The sequence below is a fragment of the Lemur catta genome, chromosome 6 (genome assembly GCF_020740605.2).
Source record: "Lemur catta isolate mLemCat1 chromosome 6, mLemCat1.pri, whole genome shotgun sequence".
NCBI classification, from domain to species: Eukaryota; Metazoa; Chordata; class Mammalia; order Primates; family Lemuridae; genus Lemur; species Lemur catta.
In genome coordinates, this window is record NC_059133.1 from 66,038,723 (window position 1) to 66,060,932 (window position 22,210).

A 22,210-nucleotide genomic window follows, 5' to 3' on the forward strand; every position below is an offset into this window, starting at 1 on the left:
CAGTAAATAGAATAATTTTCCTGAGAACTTTAGTTATTTTATTTGTAAACATTCCTCCCTGCAGGAGCCCACCTACCTGCCTTTCTTTTTTCCTTCCCTCTTTTTTCTTTTAGTTGCTTGCTTTATTTATTTATTTTTTCTTTTTCTTTTTTTTTTGTTTTTGGAGACAGTCTCACTGTGTTGCCCTGGCTGGAGTCTAGAGTACAGTAATATCATCTCAGCTCACTGCAACCTCAAACTCCTAGGCTCAGGCTATCCTCCTGCCTTAGCCTACCGGGTAGCTGGGACTACAGGCATGTGCCACCATGTCCAGCTAATTTTTTCTACTTTTAGTAGAGACAGGGTCTCGCTCTTACTCAGGCTGATATCGAACTCCTGACCTCAAGCAATCCTTCCACCTTGGCCTCCCAGAGTGCTAGGATTATAGGTATGAGCCACCATGCCCGCCCTTCTCTTTTTTAACTATTCCATTGGTGGGGATTATTGATCAAAGGATTTCTAATGCTGTTTTCTACTCACAATTAAACAAATGCAAGTGGAAAGGCTTCATTCATCATTCAATGACCATTTATATAGAGTACAAATGGACAAAAAGTTGAAACAAGAATACAAAAATGACTATTCTCTGGCAAATACTTATAAATTGCTTTCTTTATGCTAAACAGTTATCACCTTATTGAATCTGTGTAACAACTCTATTAGGGATTCTTATTTTACAAGAAAATTAACGCACAGAGAGGTTAAGTAACTTGCCCAAAGTTACACAGTTGGTAAGTGGCAGAACGGAGATAAGAACCCATGTAGTCCGACATGAGACCCCGTGCACTTAACGCCTGTCCTGTGCTGTACTGCCTGGGATGAGATCCCAGAACAGCAGAAGGAGGGGTATATTCAGATAGGACAATACAGAGCACTATGTGATCATGATATACGTGAGGAAAATGAGAAGGGGTTGAGAAGAGAAAGAAAATATTTCAGACAGGCGCATGGGTAGCCCTTGAGGACTGAGGTAGGTTTTGAGTGAGAGTTATAGGAAATAGCATGAGTAGGAGATACTGGGTCTGGAAAGTATTTTCAGAAAACAAGTAGTCTCATTTAGTTGGAGGAAATGATCGTGTGTAGCAGCACAAGGTAAGGCAGCTGCAGCCACATTTTGCAAGCCTTGTGTGGACAGCGGGGATGAGGAAAATGGAGGGCTTTGAGCAGTGAGGTGGTCAGAGCAATGCTCTAGAAAGCTAGCTTAACTTTGTGGGGTAGGAGTTTGAAGAAAGGAAATGCTAGGAGAAGGAAAAATAATTAGGAAACTATATTCATTTTCTATTGCAACACACATTTATTATTAATAATTATTTAGCAGTTTCTGTGGGTCAGGAGTATAGGCCCAGCCTAGCCTGGTCCTCTGCTTAGGGTCTCACAAGGCTACAAAGTGAGGACTGGAGCTGCGGTTTCAACGAAGGCTCAACTGGGGAAGGATTCACTTTTGTTAGCAGATTTCAGTAATTTGTGGTTTTATATCAAGGACTTGAGTTCCTTGCTAGCTGTTGACAGAGGCTGCCCTCAGTTCTTTCCAGGGCCCCCCCCCCCCCACATAGGCATCCCACAACATGGCGGCTATGTCTCCAAACCCAGCAAGAGAGTGGGAGATTTTAGCTAAATTGCACTATACTCTTACATACTTAATCACATATCTCCTGTCATGTTTGCCTTATTCTGTTGGTTGGAAGCAAGGTCACTCCTCACTCAACGGGAGGGGACTACACAAGGGCATGAAAATCAGAAGCAGGGATCATAGGGCTGCTCTAGTCTGCCTGCCACGGAGACACATGCAGGTGTTGGGACTAACACTCAGAGTCTGAATTACAGTGGTATTAATGCAAATAGAAAAGAAGAGTCAGATTCAAGAAATTATGTCTAGGAAATACGATTCCTTGCCTGTACCATGTGAAATTCTTTGTATCCATTATCTCACATAAGCCTCAAAATATCTCCTTGAGATGGATGTCGGGAAAATGCTTATTTCACAGATGAAGACACAGCTTTGAGAAGGTAAGTACCCAGAGGTACATCTGGGTGTCCCAGCCTAGATTTGAACCTAGGGTGTCAGTGCCAAAGCTCATAGTCATAGGCACTCTGCTTTACTTGGACTTTAAAGTAGAGAGGACCTGAAGAGAAATGGGTAAGAAAACAGTGAAGATAACTCCAAGATTTTAAGCCATTTCAATTCAGGGAAAGGTCGTGTTAACTTAAATAGCATGTCATGAGGGCACTAGTAAAGTCATATTTATTGTGCATATACTATATGCCAGGCAGTGTGTGAAGCACTCGGCGTGCAGATACAATACGCTTACGCACATGCAGCAGTTAATGTTCCCGACAGCCTGTGACACAGTCCTTTGCCCTGTTTTACAGATCAGGAAACAGGACCACACCAGTGCCCACTAAACTCAAGATTCCACAAATGCACCCATGGTCATTTTATTCATAGCTATTCTCTCTAATGTCTGACACTTGAGCAGTGCTCATTATATAAATTTTGTAATGAAGGCACATAGCTAGTAAGTGGTAGAGTCACAATTTGAACTCAGAACAGCCCCCACTCTTGCCTCCTGGAGAAAACCGGGCAGTCCACTGTAGCCGTATTATGTGTGAGGCCACAGCAGGGTTCTAGATGTTCAGCAGAAACCTAAATTCCATCAGTGAAGCTTGAGAAAAGGTCAATGCTAGAATAAACTACTGAGGAACATCTGTGTAGAGACTACGGAGTCCTAAAATTAGATGAAATGATTATGAAAGGGCATAGGCCCCAAAATAAAACCTTAGAAAATACCTGTATTTAGAGGCTGAGAAGTGTAAGAGGTATTTTAAAAAGCAATGACTACATATAGGTCAGAGAGATAAGATGGAGATAAAGATATAAAAGCAAAGTGGGAAGAGGAGGGCTGTCAGCAGTATCAGCCACCACAGAGTAATCAAAGAGCATCAAGATTAAGACAAGAAGCCTGAACTTGGAGACTAGAAGGTGATTGATGACTTTTGGGTGAGCAGATTCAGGAAAACAGAATCTGAGTAAGAGTCAGCCGGGCATCTGGGAGGGTGAGGGAGCTAGGCTGTGAAAGAAAGGTTTGTACTGAGGTGGATCTTCCCTGTGATTTTAGGAGAGCTCATAGCAGCAATATGAGAGGGGCTGAATAGGAGACATCTTGTTAGAGACAGAAGGGAAGGCCCAAGTAGGAAGAAAATAAAAATGGCAGGAAAAGGACAGACTACTGATGGAACATGACCCCAGAGGAGGCAAAAGGAACTAAGCTGCAAGACCACTGGTAGGAAGGGCAGTCCTTAGAAATGGTGAGAGACATGGTACTATTGGAAGTAGGAGGAAAGACTACTTTGCATTTAAAAAAAAAAAACAAAAAAACCAAAGTATAGAAAAGTGGAGGTTGAGTAGAGAAAAACTGATGTTCAAATTGAAGGTCCTCAATTCCTTAAGAATTTAAGAAGGAGGCAAGTTCATCTATAGAAAGCAGAGGGAAAGATTTCAGGACTAGAAGATAAGGAATATTTTAATTAACTGAGGCAATGGTTAACAAAAGTTATTGAAAGTCTACTCTGAAATAAGTAGAGAAGACAATAAAGGATAAAATAAGCAATAGAGACCCAACTGAGAAGAAATAGCGTGAACTTTTAATAGAGCCCAGCACCATGGTTTCATAACTTTGGCCAGCTTCTGAGATGTGGTTGTTGAAGGAAGCTAATGGTACCACACAGGGTTAGGAAGTGAAATGGTGAGAATGGCAGATAAGAATGGAGGAAGGATGGATTCTAGAGCCAAGTGAAGACAATACATACCTTGTTTTATTGCACTTTGCTTTATCGTGGTTTGCAGATACTGCATTTTTTACAAAGTGAAGGTTTCTGGCTACCCCACATTGAACAAGTCTATCAGCACCATTTTTCCAATAGCATGTGCTCACTTCATGTTTCTCTGTCATATTCTGGTAATTCTCATAATATTTCAAACTTTTTCATTTTATTATAACTGTCATGGTGATCGGTGATCTTTAATGTTACTATTATAATTGTTTTGCAGTGCCACAAACCATACCCATCTAAGACAGTGAACTTATTAATCAGTGTGTGTGTTCTGACTGCTCGTTGATGAGCTGTTCTCCCATCTCTCTGCCCTCTCTATTCCCTGCAACACAACAATATTAAAATTAGGCCAGTTAATAACCCTACAATAGCCTATAAGTGTTCAAGAGAAGAGTCATTACTTTTCTCTTTAACTTTAAAAGCTAGAAATGATTCAGCTTAGTGAGGAAGGCATGTCAAAAGCCAAGAAGGCCAAAAGCTAGGCCTAGTGCCAAACAATTAGCTGAGTTGAGAATGCAAAGGAAAAGTTCTTGAAGGAAATTAAAGGCCCTATTCCAGTGAATACATAAATGATAAGAATGCAAATCAGCCTTATTGCTGATATGGAGAAAGTTTGAGTGGTCTGAATAGATTGAGCCAGCCATGACATCCCCTTAAAGCCAAAGCTTAATCCAGAGTTAAGACCTTAACTCTCTTAATTCTATAAAGGCTGAGAGAGGTGAGGAAACTGCAGAAGAAAAGTTTGAAGCTAGCAAAGATTGGTTCACAAGCTTTAAGAAAAGAAGCTGTCTCCATAAAAGTGCAAGGTGAAGAAAGCAAATTATCCAAAAGATCCAGCTAAGATAATTGATAAAGGTGGCTACACTAAACAACAGATGTAGACAATGAATGAGCCTGCTACTGGAAGAAGGTGCCTTCTAGGATTTTCATAGCTAGAGAGAAGTCAATGCCTGGCTATTGAGATCTTGTTCATCATTCAGAAAACCCAGGGCTCTTAAGAATTATGCTAAATCTACTCTGCCTGTGTTCTATATATGGAACAACAAAGCCTGGATGATAGCACATCTGTTTATAGCATGGTTGCCCACTGTTGAGACCTACTGCTCAAAAAAAAATATTTCAAAATATTACTGCTTATTGACAGTGTACCAAGAACTCTGAAGGAGATGAATGTTATTTTCATGCCTACTAACACAGCTCCCATTCTATAGCCCATGGATAAAGGAGTAATTTCAACTTTCAAATCTCAGATCTAAGAAATACCTTTCATAAAGTTATAGCTGCCATAGACAGTGATTCCTCCAATGGATCTGGGCAAAGTCAATTGAAAACCTTTGGCAAGGATTCGCCATTCTAGAATGCCATTAAGATTATTTGTGGCCGGGGGCGGTGGCTCACGCCTGTAATCCTAGCAATCTGGGAGGCCGAGGCGGGTGGATTGCTCGAAGTCAGGAGTTCAAGACCGGCCTCAGCAAGAGTGAGACCTCGTCTCTACTAAAAAAAAAAAAAAAAATAGAAAGAAATTATCTGACCAACTAAAATATATATATAGAAAAAAATTAGCCGGCCATGGTGGCACATGCCTGTAGTCCCAGCTACTGGGGAGGCTGAGGCAGTAGGATCACTTAAGCCCAGGAGTTTGAGGTTGCTGTGAGCTAGGCTGACGCCACGGCACTCACTCTAGCCCAGGCAACAGAGGGAGACTCTGTCTCAAAAAAAAATATATATATATATTTGAGATTCATGGGAGGAGGTCAAAAGATCAACATTAGCAGGAGTTTGGAACAAGTTGATTCCAACCCTCATGGATGACTTTGAGTGGTTCAAGACTTCAGTGGAGTAACTATAGATATGGTGGAAAAAGCAAGAAAACTAGAATTAGAAGTAGAGCCTGAAGATGTGACTGAATTGCTGAAATCTCATGATAAAACTGTAACGAATGAGTAGATGCTTCTTATGGATAAGCAAAGAAAGTGGATTCTTAGGTGGACTGTACTCCTGGTGAAGATGCTGTGAACACTGATGAAATGACAACAAAGGATTTAAACTATTCTGTAAACTTAGTTGATAAAGCAGCAGCAGGGTTTGAGAGGGTTCACTCCAGTTCTGAAAGTTCTATGGGTAAAATGCTATCAAATAACAGCACTGCATGCTACGGAGAAATCTTTCATGAAAGAGTCAATTGATGCATTTCATTATTGTCTTATTTTAAGAAATTGCCACAGCCACCCCACCCTTTAGCAGCCCTCACCCTGATCAGTCAGCAGCCATCAACATCAAGGCAAGACCCTTCACCAGCAAAAAAATTACAACTTGCCCAAGGCTCAGATGATCATTAGCATTTTTTAGCAATACAGTATGTTTTAATTAAGGTGTGCACATTGGTTTTTTAGATATAATGCTATGTACACTCAATAGAAAACAGTACTAAGTGTAGACATAACTTTTCTGTGCACTAGGAAACCAAAATATTTGTGACTTGCTTTATTATTTCACTTATTGCAGTGTTCTGGAACCCAACCTGCAATATCTCCAGGGTATGCCTGTATTGGCATTGGTATAAGCTGAGTGATAAGGTAATTGAATACTGAGGGGAATGTAGAATCTAAAGAATTTGATTTGGGTGTGGTGCAAATTATCAAAATGAGGAAATAAAGTGGTTGTGATCAGAAAAGGAATGCTCAAAGTTTGAGGTATTGAAGTAAAATACGAAGTTTGAGGTATTGAAGTAAAATAGTTCCAAATCAGGCAAACTATAAAGTGCTCTCTCTGTAGCTTCAGAGATTAAATAAGGAACTGTGAGTCCAATGTATTATAACCACAATGAAAAATAAATGAATGTGGCAGGGGACGAGATGGGGTGGACTGACCAGGCACCCAAATTATCAAGACAGATGGAGTTCATGACCAGTTCATAAATATAGTAACAACACCAGGGCCTGGCCGTCAAAGACAGGTTGAAAGAGACAGAACAATAGTCTAAATTGACGATAGGGGATATGAATGTTTGTGAGGCTAGTAGTATCTTCAGGGGCAATTAAGGTAAAGAATTGGAAGTTCAACTTGAGGATCAGTCTAAACCATAGGACACTTAGCTTCCGTACAGAACAAGAAGGCAAGGTCATCGTGGAGTGACTGAGAGAGCAGCAAGCAAGGACACAGACAGGAAGGGAAGGATTATTTGGAATCAGATATAATCATTGTTCCCTATCTTTTTGCTTCTCTCATGTACCCTGTCAGCCTTTTACAGGTGACCCTTCTAAGCCTTAAAATAGGCTATAAGGTTTTATCCCCATTTTACAGATGAAAAAAATCTCGTTCTGAAATTTGAATCTTGTCCTGACTGCAAATTCCAAGGTTTTCCAAACACAGTCCATTGACTCTCAGTGGTCTTGAAGTGTTATTGCAGCTTCCAAGGACTAATTAGAAATCGTGTCTAATGGGTGTGAAACACAGTGTATTCCTTTGTGTTGCTTTTAAATTACATTTAGCTCTAAAAAGTTCTATGTGAGCTTATATATCTAATCTTATAATCTATGTTTACTTCTTAAGTTTGTTCAAGAAAACTTCTTGGACCGTTTTTCTCAAGACGTTAATGAATTTCCACATACATTCAATATGAACACGTTGAATTTCTGCCACTATACTCTAAAACATTAAGTTAATCTTTATATTGCATTATTTTTCAGGTGTGAAAATGAAACCAAGTTCAAAACAGAAGACGTATTTTGGGCTTACAATTTCTGCCCTACTCCATATTCCTGGACTGCACTTCTGGGCCTTATCTTATATCTTGTTTTCTTCGCACCTGGTAAACAAGGCTTTCTTATTGTTGTGTTAATTAAATGGCCTCTTTTTAGGGGAGACAAACTGCTGTTTTTCAAATTCATTACAAGCTATTTTACTAAAGTTTTAAATTTTTTATTTCTCAGGAATGGGACCAATGCCTTGGACTGTGAATTCTGAAATATATCCCCTTTGGGCAAGAAGTACAGGAAATGCATGTTCATCTGGAATAAACTGGATTTTCAATGTTCTGGTTTCATTGACATTTTTGCACACAGCGGAATATCTTACATACTATGGTAAGAGAATATTTTTTCCAACATAGAGTAGGAAAAATAAAAATGAAACTACTTTTTAGATATATTATCATTTGTCATTGAAAGACTATGTGGTTATATTTTTGCTGTTATAAATGTCTCCAGGTGGCTCTCTTTTTCCCCACAGGCCTTGGAAATGTATCTGGGGAAAGAAAAGAGGAAGGCTCCTTCTCTAAGCAGCATTGCTTCTTGTCCCTCCGTGCTTAGGGCTGTCACCCACCCCTCTCCCAACCCAGACATCTCCCATCTATCTCCCCGGTTGGAAGTCTTCACGGCATAGCTTTTAATTTACCTTTTTTTTTTTTTTTTTTTTGGTTTATGTTTGTTAAAGGGATGTAGGCAAGGCCTCCGAGGTGTCCTGTGACAGAGATGGAGTCCAGTCCAAGAGCAGAATCAACACAGGGTCCAAAGTAGCCTGCCAGGATACTTAAAGATATGATGTGCTGTGCATTAGGCCTTCCGTGTATCCTCTGTGCTGTTCAGGCCAAGGTGTGTGCCTTTCAGCATCCTCTGAAACTAGCACTTACTGCTTCCAAAACTGTAAACATGATGGAAGTGTTCAAATGAAAATGTGTGGAGACCATAATTCAAAGAAAACAATATTGATAAATGGCTGAATTAGGAAAATACTTTGGGGAGCTACTTCAAATCCATTTTTACTAAGGTGAAAAGACCTCTCTTTGTAGAAGGATGATTTCTGGCCAGGTGTGGTGGCTCACGCTTGTAATCCTAGCACTTTCTGAGGCTGAGGCAGGCAGATGAATTGAGGCCAGGAGTTTGAAACCAGCCTGGGCAACATAGACCCCTGTGGCTGCAAAAAAAAAAAAAAAAGACAAACTGGGTGTGGTGGTGTGTGCCTGTAGCCCCAGGTGCTCAGGAGGCTGAGGCAGGAAGATTACTTTAGCCCAGGAGTTTGTGGTTACCGTGAGCTAAGATGATGCCACTGTACTCTAGCCTGGGCAACAGAGTAAGACACTGTCTCAAAAAAACAAACAAAAAAGAAAGAGGAATTCTACATCATCCACGTGACTTTATAGGTTGTGATAGGTTTCTAAATAATGAAATGTGAGATTTTCATTCTAACCTCCCCATAAGCCTCGGTGGTGTATGTGGAATGCCTCCTGCTTAGACCATTCTTCCAGAAGACCTTCTCTGATCCCCTCCCCCACCTCACAGCATTCTATGCTCTGGGCACTTATAATTCCTTTTTTGCAAGAACAGGTTTACTTGTCTGTCCCCTACCCCCTACTACTGGACCATAAATCCCTGGAGGGCCGTCTATGCCTTGTTCACTGTTATATTCCCAGTTCCTTCCAGGACATCCTGTTCACCTGATAAGCACCCACAAGTGTTTGTCAAATGAATAAATACATGCATGAATTTTGTAGATGAATTATGAATAGACGAAACATTATAAAAATCCATTTCCCCCCTCTTCTACACATGCTGAGTTAGTATTTGCTTTTAGTTAATACTATTTATCTAATGCTTTTACTACCTTTATAAAACAACTCTCTCCCAACCACTAAGAACATTTAGAAATATTTATTTTCTTGGAAAGGAAAGGCATTGGCATTTTAAACTTGATATATATTAATATTTAGTATATTCCGCTTTATCCCGTTTGCCAACTAAAAATTTTTACATAAATTCATGAACTTATCTTCATGACATAATATTTACTCATGTGTACTGATTCTTGAGAACACTTAAATATTTGAAGACCTAAATATGTGTTTATATCCCTTAAAGCATGTTTTATAGAAAGTTACAAATAATGAAAGTCTACATGATAATACTTTTGACAGCAAAGCTCCTCTTTCTTCAATTTATACTGCCAGGAAAACATGAGGCAACAGAAGTGAAATTTAAATAGGGCATGTGCAGGCTTCTTTTAAAAAATATTTGGTTAGAAGCTTTTTGCTTTGCATTAACCTTTTGTCATGTCAGTGCACTGGTCCACTCAGTCTGTTACTCAGTAGTGGAAAGATAGTTCAGGTTCATTTTTTCCCTTTTTCGTGTGACATTTTAATCTACATATTACTGATTTATGTAAGCTATGTGTTTATATTCCTGATTTGACAAATATATATCCTTATGGTGTATTTCTCTGGAAATATCCATGTCTTTTGTTTTCTCCTTTTTTATTATTTAAGATCTCAAATTTTGATTCCTTCCTAAACCACACTGCTTAGATAGGTCTGCCTTGCACCCCATTCAATAATGTTTATTACTAAAAATTATCATTAAAATATCATCAGTATACCATTTTTTATATAGCATGTGTGGCTAAATAGATCCCTTGGAGAACATTATATAAAAGTTCCTGTTTTGAGGTACTGAAATTCAGTCAAACATGGTCATTGATTTCCCATTTGCATAATTAAATTCAATATTTGTTTTAATCTGGAACTTAATATAAGACTCTAATAAGATTTATTTCCTTCAGAATAAATCTGAGGAAGATCTGTGCTATTCAGCAGTCCTGACAGGCTCATTACAGACTTTTTCATTTTCATTCCCAGGGGAATAATTGGCAAAGTCACGTTATTGATTTGCCCATGACACAGAGCAGGTCCCAGCCTCCGGTGCTTGCCCCGCTCCTTGCGGCTTCCCCACAGGTCTCATCAGTGGAACCCATGCTTAGCAGTCAGTTTTGGCATTTGCCTGCTTTGCATGCTTCAGATTTTGTAAAAGCGTCTTGTATTTTAATAGAATTTCCTTGATATTATTCAGCTTTGGGAATCTGGGTCACAAGCAAGAATCTGTAATTGACTTTAAGAGTCTTTCTAACCTATCTGTTTTTAACTATAGGACCTTAGCACTGACAGATTTGATTTGTTACTTCTAATTATGCCACTGTTCTCAAATTGTGAAAGATAATGATAAAGATAAAATACATGTTATTTATAAAGCCAAACTGGCTTTGCTGTGTTACAGCTTTTGAAGTTTAGCAGCCAGGTTTGGTCAAAAATGTTTTTATCACCTGTACTTATCTTTCCATATCATTAGCATGATTACCATCCTTTCTTTGTCCCTCTTTGCTAAAGATTCCATTTCTGTTCCTACCTCACAATATTGTGGGGGTTTTTTTTGTTATTTGTTTTGAGACAGAGTCTCGCTCTATCAGCCAGGCTAGAGTGCAGTAGCATCATCATAACTCACAGCAACCTCAAACTCCTGGGCTCAAGCGATCCTCCTGCCTCAGCCTCCCACGTTGCTGGGACTACAGGCACACGGGCCCCAAAGCCCAGCTAACTTTTCTATCTTTTGTAGAGACGGGATCTCTGTCTTGTTCAGGCTGGTGTCAGACTCTAACCTCAGGTCAGCCTCCCGCCTCGGCCTCTCAGGCACTAGCATTACAGGCATGAGCCACCGCTCCCAACCTACAATATTGTTTTCATCTCTACTCAGAACACAGGAATTCAGTCTCTTAATAGCAACTCCTCTTCCCTAGTCATTTAGTAGAATTTAATAATGCTGGCTATCAGTTTTTTGAGCAACTAACATCCAGAATTCTAATGGGCATGTAACATACATTATTTCTATTATTTACCATTTAGCAAAGCAGGAATTATTTTCCCTATTACACAGATCAGAAAACCAAGTTTGAGAGAATTTAACAAACTCTGCCCCAAGGATTCAGCCTGGATCATTATGTGACTTTCAGGTCCACATTCTCCACAGAGCCCTGGAGCCTTTCACAGTAACACTCAGCCATGCATCCCAGATGACCTCGTATTATTCTTCCGATTATTTCTCAAGCATAAGCCATTAAAAAAAGGTTGCAGTAAATGTTTAATGTGAACCAAATTGAAAGAGCCTTATATTTGTAAATAGAGTTTTATTTTCATTAAACAAAGGGAATGTGATTTATAAGTCCACCTCCTTAAAGAGTTAATGTGGCTTTGACAAATTATGTCTCGATTTAGTTAACCCTTTTATGTTTTCTTCTAATATCGCATAATTTACCTTTGTTTCCCTTCTGTTTTCTCATGGCTCCTCATTCTACAGAAGAGATTCTGTTGGGTGCTCAGTTCATCAGCATTTTTCCTCCATAGTTTTTCTTGAGTCTTTCCAAGACATATTTCTATGGATATTCTGGAAATGGTTACTTATTAAGAAAGTATTAAGACAGTAGCCATGTGTTAGGCACTAGGAACCCAAAGACAAGCCATAGACCTGCCCCCTGAGGAGACCACTTTTGCCACTGGAACAGAAGAGCAGGCCTCCCTCTCAGGATCTTTTAACCATCTCTCCTGTACCTGCTCCTGATTTTGACCATAAGATTTAGAGAATCATAAACTGCCAGCACTTAAATAGGAGCTGGGAAACCATTTTATTTTACTTAATGAGGCATCTGAGGCCCAAAGAGGAGATTAAATGACTAATTTAGAAGTCACATAGCCAAGACTTAATCCCAGATCTTCCCACTCCCAATCTGATATCCTTTCTCCAGCCATTTGTCACATTAATTTATCTTCCTTCCCCCATCTCATTTATAGGATGGTCTGGACCGAAGGCCTAAAATTAGGCAGGGACTCCATTATAGTTAGTTATTTTCCACCATTGAAAGTAGAAGTATAGGTTCTTAATATTTAAGATGGGAATTAGTTTATAAAGGAAAGGTCATCTTGGAAATATGTAGAGAATATAAACAAGTCATACATTTGTATATCTCATCCATCTAGGCTTGCTGTATCAACACCTGCTACCTGGTTGTTTCCTATTTACATGTTTGTTGGTATGCTGCATTGACATGCATAATATTACAGCAAAACAATATTCCCTGACCTCACAGAGCTTACATTCTAGTGGAGGGAAACAGAAAACAAATCAGTAAACATTATAGTGTGTCAGATGATGATAAGTAAGACTGAGGGAAAAAAATGGACTATTGGGGTCCAAGAGAAGGAACAAAGAAGCCAGTTAAGAGACTATTGCAATGGTCCAGATGGGAGGGGATGGGTTTTAAACCACAGATATTTGTGGAAGTGGTGAGAAGTGGTCATCTTCAGGTTACATTTTAAAGGCAGATCCAACAGGATTTCCTAACAGATTGGGATGTTGGATGTGAGAGTAAGAGAAAAGTCTAGGAAGACTCCTAGACTTTGGGCATGAGAAAGGGGAAAGACAGACTTGCCAGGTATTGCACTGAGGCATTAATTGAGCAATGTCATCATTGTACCAGGTTCTGGAAACGCAAGATGAATAATAAACATCTCCTGACCTCAGAGTGCCTCTAGTCTGGTAGACAAAGCAAACATATACGTGCATATAATACTTCTTGGTTGTTATGATACAGATTCTCAACAAAGTGCTGAGAAAGCACATTGGAGAGAGTAATTCCCTCTAGTCAGGGAACTGAAGAAAAGTTTCAAAGCAAAATTTAATCTGACCTGAGTCTATTGTTCTTGAGTTTGTCATTACATGACTTGAGTTTAGAAAGATAAATTGTATTACATTCACAGGGTTAGAACAATTAGAGTAAACCTGGCTGGTTACTACCATTTCATACCTTGGTTATACATGATTGACCACAAAAAAAAGTCAACATCAATACTCCTTCATATATACATATTTTTTTTTCCATTGCAGGAGCCTTCTTCCTCTATGCTGGATTCGCTGCTGTGGGACTCCTTTTCATCTATGGCTGTCTGCCTGAGACCAAAGGGAAAAAATTAGAGGAAATTGAATCACTCTTTGACAACAGGCTATGCACATGTGGCACTTCAGATTCTGATGAAGGGAGATATATTGAATATATTCGGGTGAAGGGAAGTAACTATCATCTTTCTGACAATGATGCTTCTGATGTGGAATAATTTTCAGCTGCTGATAGATGTAGTTATTTAAACAAACTTGGGGGAGAAGAACAGCAATTGGTGACCTCACTGCCGTGCTTCTAATCTGGTTCTTTCCACAGTCTAGTTTTGAACGACTTCATATTCTAGAATACTTGATTAGGAGGAAGATACAACCATGATGACTTTTTTTTTCATGAGCAGGAATACAAAAAATATATATTTACAGAGATTTTAATCTAATAATTGTTGAGCAAATATGTGTAATCCCTTCTTGAGATAGTCTAAAATGAATACTGTACCCAGTGACTTCAGTGGTATCCTTTTTTCCTAAGACCATATATAATTTTAGTGGCAACAGAGTCAGTGCTAATCTAACCAAATTACATATATATTCATAAAGAATTATTTCACATGGCATTCTCCACATGAAAAAAAAAATTCTGGGAGATGGTCCAAGGATGTTCTATGTCAAAACATTGCCTATTGGCCCTAAATTTTCCTAAGAGGTAGTGGCTTATCTGTGATCAGCTGTCAGAAAGTAAATTCCATTTAAGCTTTCATCAGCAAATTCAAAAGTGCCTCCTACAAGGGCACAGTTATCCTTTCTCCTTTGGATTCCAAGTTTTGATTTCTCTCTCTCGAATTCAGAGATTGAGAGTTCTTCAGAAACTGACTCTGCACAGGATCTTTTGAATATATCAAAAAGCAAGTCTTTTAGGGGTTATTTTCACACATGTTTTTTGCATCAGTTGTAAGTATACTTTTGCACAGATAAGCTAGCAAGTTTTGGTAAGAAAATTGTCAGAAAATAACAAAAGATTTTTATGGATTCCTAATTGGTTAGTCACTTAGATATGCAACTGTAAATGCAAAATAGTGCCAGATATTTAACTATATATCAGGGTCAGTTTTTGTTCATGCCAAAATCACCACACCTTCCTCATTGGCCCTGGAGTCCTATTCTGTGCCTTCATTTGTGTTATATAAATAGCTGCATGCAGACTATTTTTCCCTTTTGGTCAAACAATAATTTCAGAAACAAAAAAGAGGAAGGAAATCAGTGGCAGAAATAATCCTGTTGTTATTGATGTTTAATTAAAATAATGGGACTTATTTTTTTCTTAACTTTTTATTAACTCTTCCTAAGGGAACTGTCACATTTTATTACTTGTCTTTTTTACTCTAAGAGCATAAACTATAGTTTTAATTTTGCACACCTTTTCTCATTTAAAAAAAATACATAGATTTGTCTAGGTGTTTTCGTTTTCTCATTCTTGGCTTCAATTTTTTTCCTTTTGGTCTAAGATTGGGTTCCCTATTGCATTAATGTTTCTAATATAGTATGTCTATAAAAAATGCTGACTTACATTTCTGCAATGTCTTTCCAAAGTCTTCACTGGTTTTTAAAGTCATTTCATCACAGAACTCTTAATTTTTGCTCTTCTGTTAAGAACTGTATAGTATGTATAAAATTACTTGCTAGTTCCAGTAAAAATATGAATGAATCTTCTGTGTTAGGAATGCATCAGTTTGATGCATTTTAAAATACTCTAAACATTTAATAAGGTACTATATTTGGGGAGAAAAGGTGGATATCTATAAATTCAAAGTCTAACTTGTCCTTGTCACAATTATCAAGCTAAGAATATAGCTGTGGAAGTTCATTCTCTAAGTCACTAAAGGTAAAATATGTGCTTAACCAGTCACATTAGTGCCCTAAAAATCCTTCAACCAAAAAAAAGTTTTCTCCCTTTGGTCATTTCATATAATAAAAAAATTTAATATTTTAGAGTTCCTTGAATTAGGTGCTTTGAAAATTGATTTTTAAGGGGATGTTAATATTGATTTTCCCCCAGAAAAGCAGCTATTATTTAATAAAAAAAAATATTATTATACTGATATTTCATACCCATAAGAAATTTCTTATCTGTGTATTTTACACAGGTAAAGTGAAGGGAAAAAATGAGCTCTTGTATGATACAGTCAGAATATGTTGGGAAGAAAAAACATTTAGACCAATAAAGTGCTCTCTAAAAATTTATTTTTCTGATTTACCCAAATAATTGCCTCAATTCTTCTCTTTATTGTATACATAGCCTTAACTATATGCTTATATTTCAGCTGGGCTGATGCACAGTAACTTTACTAAAGGAGCAACTGGACTCTTATTATTTCCTAAAGCAGAACATGGCCTGTTCTCCCTGACATAAAAAAAAAATGTTTTCAACTTTATATCCATAAATGCACATAATAACAGGGAAAATTAGCCACAGTTCTCCTCTCCCTTTCTCCTCAGCCCCTTCTTTAAAGGACTATTTGTTATTTATATAGTGATAAAGATAATATTCTGTATCTTTGAAGTATAAGACAGAGAGGCACAGTATAAGAATTATTTATAACTTTTTAGAAACAAATAACTACTTGAAAAGGAACCTTATACAATTAGGGTATTATTTTTAGATTTGGTGAACATTTATAGTATATTAAAAATTAAATGTTTAAATTTTGCAGGTTTTTTTATATTATGCACCTTTTAAGTTCTCAGTGTCTTTGGCTACTGCTATCAACTTGAAAACATTCCATTGGAAATATCATCAAATATATATTTTATAGGACAATTTATATAAGATACGATTTACCTACCATATTAAAACACAGATTAAGCATCACACTTTCAACTGAAATTATAGGTTTCCTTCTAAACATGCTACAAATTTAATAGAACTATATTATGTTTTAGGAAAATATAGTGAAGGTGGTCCTGGTACCTACTGAGGCTTAGCTGGATGGCTGATCTGCACTAGACATAAGAGAATATACTATTTCGTCTGCATATAAAAACATAGGGCTGAATGTAATGTTAAAAAGATTTGCTGTTAATATTTTTCTTCAATGTAAGTAAACATTCCTAATAGTTTTGACTGTTGCACCTAACCTAATCATTACCCAAAACATGAGTATTTTTAATATGTACATGTAGAAGATCTAAATAATAAAAGGTAATGTTTCTGTTTTAAATTTTGTTCCCAGCCATATGCAGTAGTTAGTTCCCTGATAGAAAATGATATGAGAATAATGCTGCCAAGTGCTTTTTCATAATTTAATTTTACCTCTCAACCAGATTTTAATACAGAAGAGTTTTCTAAATATTATTTAATTTATTCACTCTAAAATGGGAAATCAGTTAAAGCAAGGAAGTTATACATTTTTTACTATAATTTCAGTATCTTATACAGGGAAAAATAATCAGGAAAAATATAAGATGGCAACTTACCCTTTCGCTTTTAAATAGCAAAGTAAAAATTGAAAATGTATTCTAATAACCCACAGATCCAGAAGGTTGGGGGAGTGGAAGGATATTTTAGAAAACACTATCCATATGTTTATCTAAGAAAGTCTCACATTTTATAATTTAAAGACACTAATATAGTTCATAAATACTGTAATACAGTGAGGAGAGTTGGAGGATTATTTTGATTTTATTTCATCAACATAATTAAAAATAAAGTTAATGGGATGGTTTCTTATCAGGTTTTTGTTTTTTGCCATTTTCCAAGTTATAAAATACTAAATATCTAACAACTGACTTTCAGTCAGTCAGTTGTGACAAGTTTTCAATTACCAGATTAATACCTTTTCTTAGGAATAAAAGAATTAGATGACATACCAGGCCAGGAGCAGAGAATTCATAATATGTGCTTCATAGCAAAATGTATTAAATTAGGGGTAAAATTTACAGCTCATATGTAACAGCTACCAATAAGACTCAGAATTGTTCTTTACATTAATTTTAATGTCCTGTTTCCTGTCACTTTCATCAATCTTCTTAGCCTTGTGTACAATAACATTAAGCTAATTTGATGAAGTGGTTCAGGTTGTAATAGCGTATAAATTATCGGTACATTCAGTTCTTCTAGGTGAATAATATTGCTGCTATTTTCTAGAAATAGCAATCATTTAAAAATGCCAAACAGCTAACTGCTACCAACTCTTTCTTGTATGTTGTCTCTTAATTTAAAGAAGGAAATTTTTGAGTGCCAGTAATCATCAGAGAGGTGTTTTGTAAGAGTGTTGATGTTCAGGAGTACATGAAAGTATTTCATCCTTATAATTTGCTTGTGGGTATAAAATATAATTTCTATAAATCTTTATATATGTATAAAATATGGTCTGTTGTACTTGAGTAATTTGGTGTATAAAATTTTAAATACCGTAATTTGAGTAATATTCAGATTTTTATGTTAGACATTAAGTTCATGTGTTTGATTTTGTCATATTATGAATGAGAAAAAGAAGTGGACCATGCAGCTAACTGGTACTTAAAATTGAAAGCCAATACTTTGTAAAGTTTTAAAATTTTAGCAAATTTAACATTATTCCATCTCATTTAAAGGTTAAAAAGATGAAATTTATCTCTAGCCAAAGTAGACATTTATATTCTACATGTTCAAACTGTTTCCTAGCAGCTTTTGGACTATATCTCAGTTGGCGTTATAGTATCTTTTATTTGTAATAAATGTTCAAATTTCTATTTAGAAGCTCTAATGTACATCTAGATTAAGTCAAAACAGTTTTATGCTTTTAAAATATATGTATTTCAAACTGTATATTTTAATTTCTGAGTGCATGTTATATAGTGTTTAATACTTCAGATGTCTTGGCAAATTCAATATAAATATTTATTCCCAGAAGTGACATATGGGATATCTCTTAAAAATTATGAATATGTACCATTTCCTTCAAAGTCATTCTAGCCTATGCTGTATCAAAAGTATTGTATATTTTATGGAGATTTAGTGATATACATGTAAATGTTTTTTAAGTTATTTTATTGAAGTTCAAGCTTTACATAAAATTAAAATCTTTTTTTTTTTAAAAAAGTGTCAGTGCCAGAACTGTAAATGAAAATAATCAAATAAAAGTTAAATAATTCATTACTCATTTCCTTCCCTTATACTTTTTTTCTCTAATGCTTTTCCTTGGATTTTAGGATCTAGGTTACATAGTTAAGGCATGTATAAAAGACCATCTATCTTTATATATTAATGCAATCCTACTCATTTTAATAATATTTTACTTCTTTAGATCACAGATGAACTCAATTATCTTTTAAAACTTTGAAATGTGGTGTTTAGGACCCTTGAAATATTATTTCTGATTGTTGTCAGAACCAGACGTTGACATAAACCATTAAGTCAAATTGTCAAAAATTATTTTGAGTTGTTGCTTTGTAAGTGAAAACAAAATACCTGCTGGATGGCCACTTGGCAGTTCCTTTTGGAACTCTGTTGCCCTCAGTTGCCATTCTGCCCCCACCATAGCTGTTATTAGCAAACGTACACTTGTTTAATATATGGGCAGTCACTAGACTAGACTAGATACGGATGTTTCATCCATAGCCCAACTGCAGAAATAGCCCAAGGAGCTCCTCTGAAGACACTAGACCTACTATCATTCAAAGGCTTACAGCAGAGTTGCAATTAACCAAGAATTTTAATGTCAGCAGGTAAGGCAAAAATCCTGCAGTCAAAAGGACTCTTGAAAACCCCATAAATTACATATATTATTAAATTGTCCACTCACCTGAATAATGGGCACCTGAATAGTGCAGTGTGTGTCTGCATATAAGTGATCAGAAAAATCTTCATTTCATTGTCCAGTTCTGTGGGGTAAAGATAGTCATCCTTTTCTGGATACTAAAACTGAAGTTCCAGACATTTTGGTGACTTGCCCAAGATCACACTAGAAAGTCATACAGAACTCTTCTCTACAGTGACTACTCCAGCAGGCTTCCTCTCCACATCCTCATTTGGAATGCCACCTTGTCAGACCTAGGAAGATAGATAGATTACAAAAATGGAGAAAAATCATGGAATTCTTGCATTAAAACTTAAAGAATATATAGGAAAAACAATCAGATGCCTCTTTTTAACCCAGACTACAGGAACAAATCCTGAAAACCTTGTTTTGGGATTCTTCTCAAACATGAGGCAGTATAGTACCTTAAGAGGTCAGACAACTCAGATCATCTAGATTTGAATCCCAGCTTTCCACTTACTGCCTGATAAGCCAAATTACTGACTTAATCTTTGCCTCGTTTTCATTGTCTATAAAATGGAGATATTTCTATCTACCTCGTCTATGTGTTGTAAGGGATATATCAATTAATCATGTAAAGCACAATGTTCAAAGTATAGGCAATTTGCTTATAAAATCACTTCCTGGGAACAACTACTGGGGCCAAGAGCTTCTTTGACATATGTGTCATCCCAGCTGACCAGAATGGCTTAAGCTGATCTGACTGCCTAGCTGGATGTCCTTCTTCCTTTCTCAACTTCTTTTCCATAAGCATCCTCCTGAATGGCAGTTGATGAAAAGAACACGCTCCTCATAGTCTCCAGATTAACAGGATTTAATACACAATTTCTATTGCTGTGATCTCATAGTTAAGATATAAAAATAATTTTAGAAGGGTAAGTAATCTCTCCTTTAAAGTTCTTTCAGTATTTAAAAAAGTAGTTTTTGAAATCCTCTCTAAACAAAAACAATATTAACCTTTCACTAATTGGCTATATTGAAATTAAACTAATATTATACAGGATGTAAATGCAATATAAAACATTGAGGCTTTTTTTTAACTTTTAACACATTAACTGCCATGTGAGATGTATTTAATTCATGCTAGTTTTGAGCCCAGGGCCTCGGGAAACATGTAACTCAAACAAATGTCTCTTCACCTTGAGAGCCAAGAGAACTATTTTTCAAGATGCATATAACTCACACACAGAAAACAATAAAAAAATAACATATTTTTCATTAAATTAGAAAGGATTGTTTTGTTTTTAAAGCTTTTATTCTATTTTCATAATAAAACACTGTGACCCCAAGGAAAAAAAACTTTTTTCCAGTATGGCAGTCAATGTGTTATTTTTTTTACTTTTATACTGCTCTTAACAAAAACAAATTTCAGCTGACCAGCATGCAGAGTAAATTAACTTTTTACATACAAGAAACTTTTGGCATACTTTACTTTTAGGAAATGGATACTAAACTTACAAAGACAGATACATTAGACCAGTGGTTCTCCAAGTATGGTCCTCAAACTAGTAGCATTGGCATCACCTGTGAGTTTGCTACAACTGCAAATCCATGGGCCTTACCTGACCTACTGAATCAATCTCAGCACACTTTTTTCAATAAGCTCTCCAGGTGTTTTGGTATTTTTTCTGAGACAGGGTACTCCCTCTGTCTCCCTGGCTGGAATGCAGTGGCGTGATCATAGCTCACTGTAGCCTTCCACTCCTGACCTGTAGCTATCCTCCTACTTCAGCCTCCCAAGTTGCTGGGACTACAGGCGTGTGTGTGTGTGTGTGTGTGTGTGCACGCGCGCACATACATACCATGGGTACTACTCAGCCATAAAAAGCAATGAAACAGTGCCTTTTGCAACAACGTAGGTAGAACTGGAGACCATTATGGTAAGTGAAGTACCTCAGGAATGGAAAAAAAAAATACCCCATGTTCTCACTTGTGAGTGGGAGCGAAACGATGGGTATATATGGTCATACAAAGTGGAATAACAGACACTAGAAACTAAGAATGGGAGAAGGTGGGAAGGGGATAAGGGATCAAGAATTACCTACTGGTACAATATCAAGCAATGGGTACAACAAAAGCCCTGATATCACCACTATACAACTCATCCATGTAACAAATAAAACTTGTACCCCCTAAATCTATCTAATTTTTTTTTTTTAGAAAGGGTGTCTCACTATGTTGCCCAGGCTGGTCTCAAACTCCTGGCCTCAAATGACCCTCCTGCCTCAGCCTCCTGCAAAGCCTTTTTTAACCACTACCCTTTTTTGTTTCTTTTCTACAATGAGCTTTATCGTAGAAAATTTTAATAACTGCCTCTACCTGAAAATTTTGGTGCTGTTTTCTTCCTAGAGGTTTACTGGTTATGGATTTAGGAACTAAACCACAATTACTGGATAAAAACTTACAGTATAACTTGGAGGCAAATATGGAAGGATCAGGATTTAGTTAATGTCTAAAATGATAAGTCATTTTAGCCAGGTGTAGTGGCTGCTCTAAAATTAATACAGCTAGTCCAGCGTACTTTTTTGATTAGTGATAGCATGGTGTATGTTAACTATCTCTTTACATTTAATCTATGTGTCTTTATGTTTAAAGTGGGGTTCTTGAAAACATAAAGTCTTGGTTTTTGATCCACTATGACAATCTGCCTTTTAATAGGTATATTTAGAGCATTAACATTTAAAGTGATGTAATAATATCTACCAAATTTGTTACTATTTTCTATTTGTTGCCCTTGTTCTTTGTTCCTGTTTTTGTTTTCTACTTTTTCCTGCCTTTTATGGTTTTAACTGAGCATATTATATGATGCCATTTTCTCTCCTAGCATATCAA

At 36.8% G+C, this 22,210-nt stretch overlaps 1 protein-coding gene across 1 annotated transcript in view; it reads left to right on the forward strand.

The window, feature by feature from the left end:
• The window catches only part of SLC2A13 (solute carrier family 2 member 13), a 341,466-nt gene extending 322,743 nt beyond the window's left edge, over positions 1-18,723 (forward strand). Inside the window, exons 8-10 of the mRNA XM_045554019.1 lie at positions 7,560-7,681; positions 7,803-7,955; positions 13,572-18,723. Coding sequence (XP_045409975.1) covers positions 7,560-7,681; positions 7,803-7,955; positions 13,572-13,798 — 502 coding nt within the window. The 3' untranslated portion in view covers positions 13,799-18,723. The remainder of the gene's footprint in view (positions 1-7,559; positions 7,682-7,802; positions 7,956-13,571) is intronic.
• Positions 18,724-22,210: the final 3,487 nt, after the last annotated feature.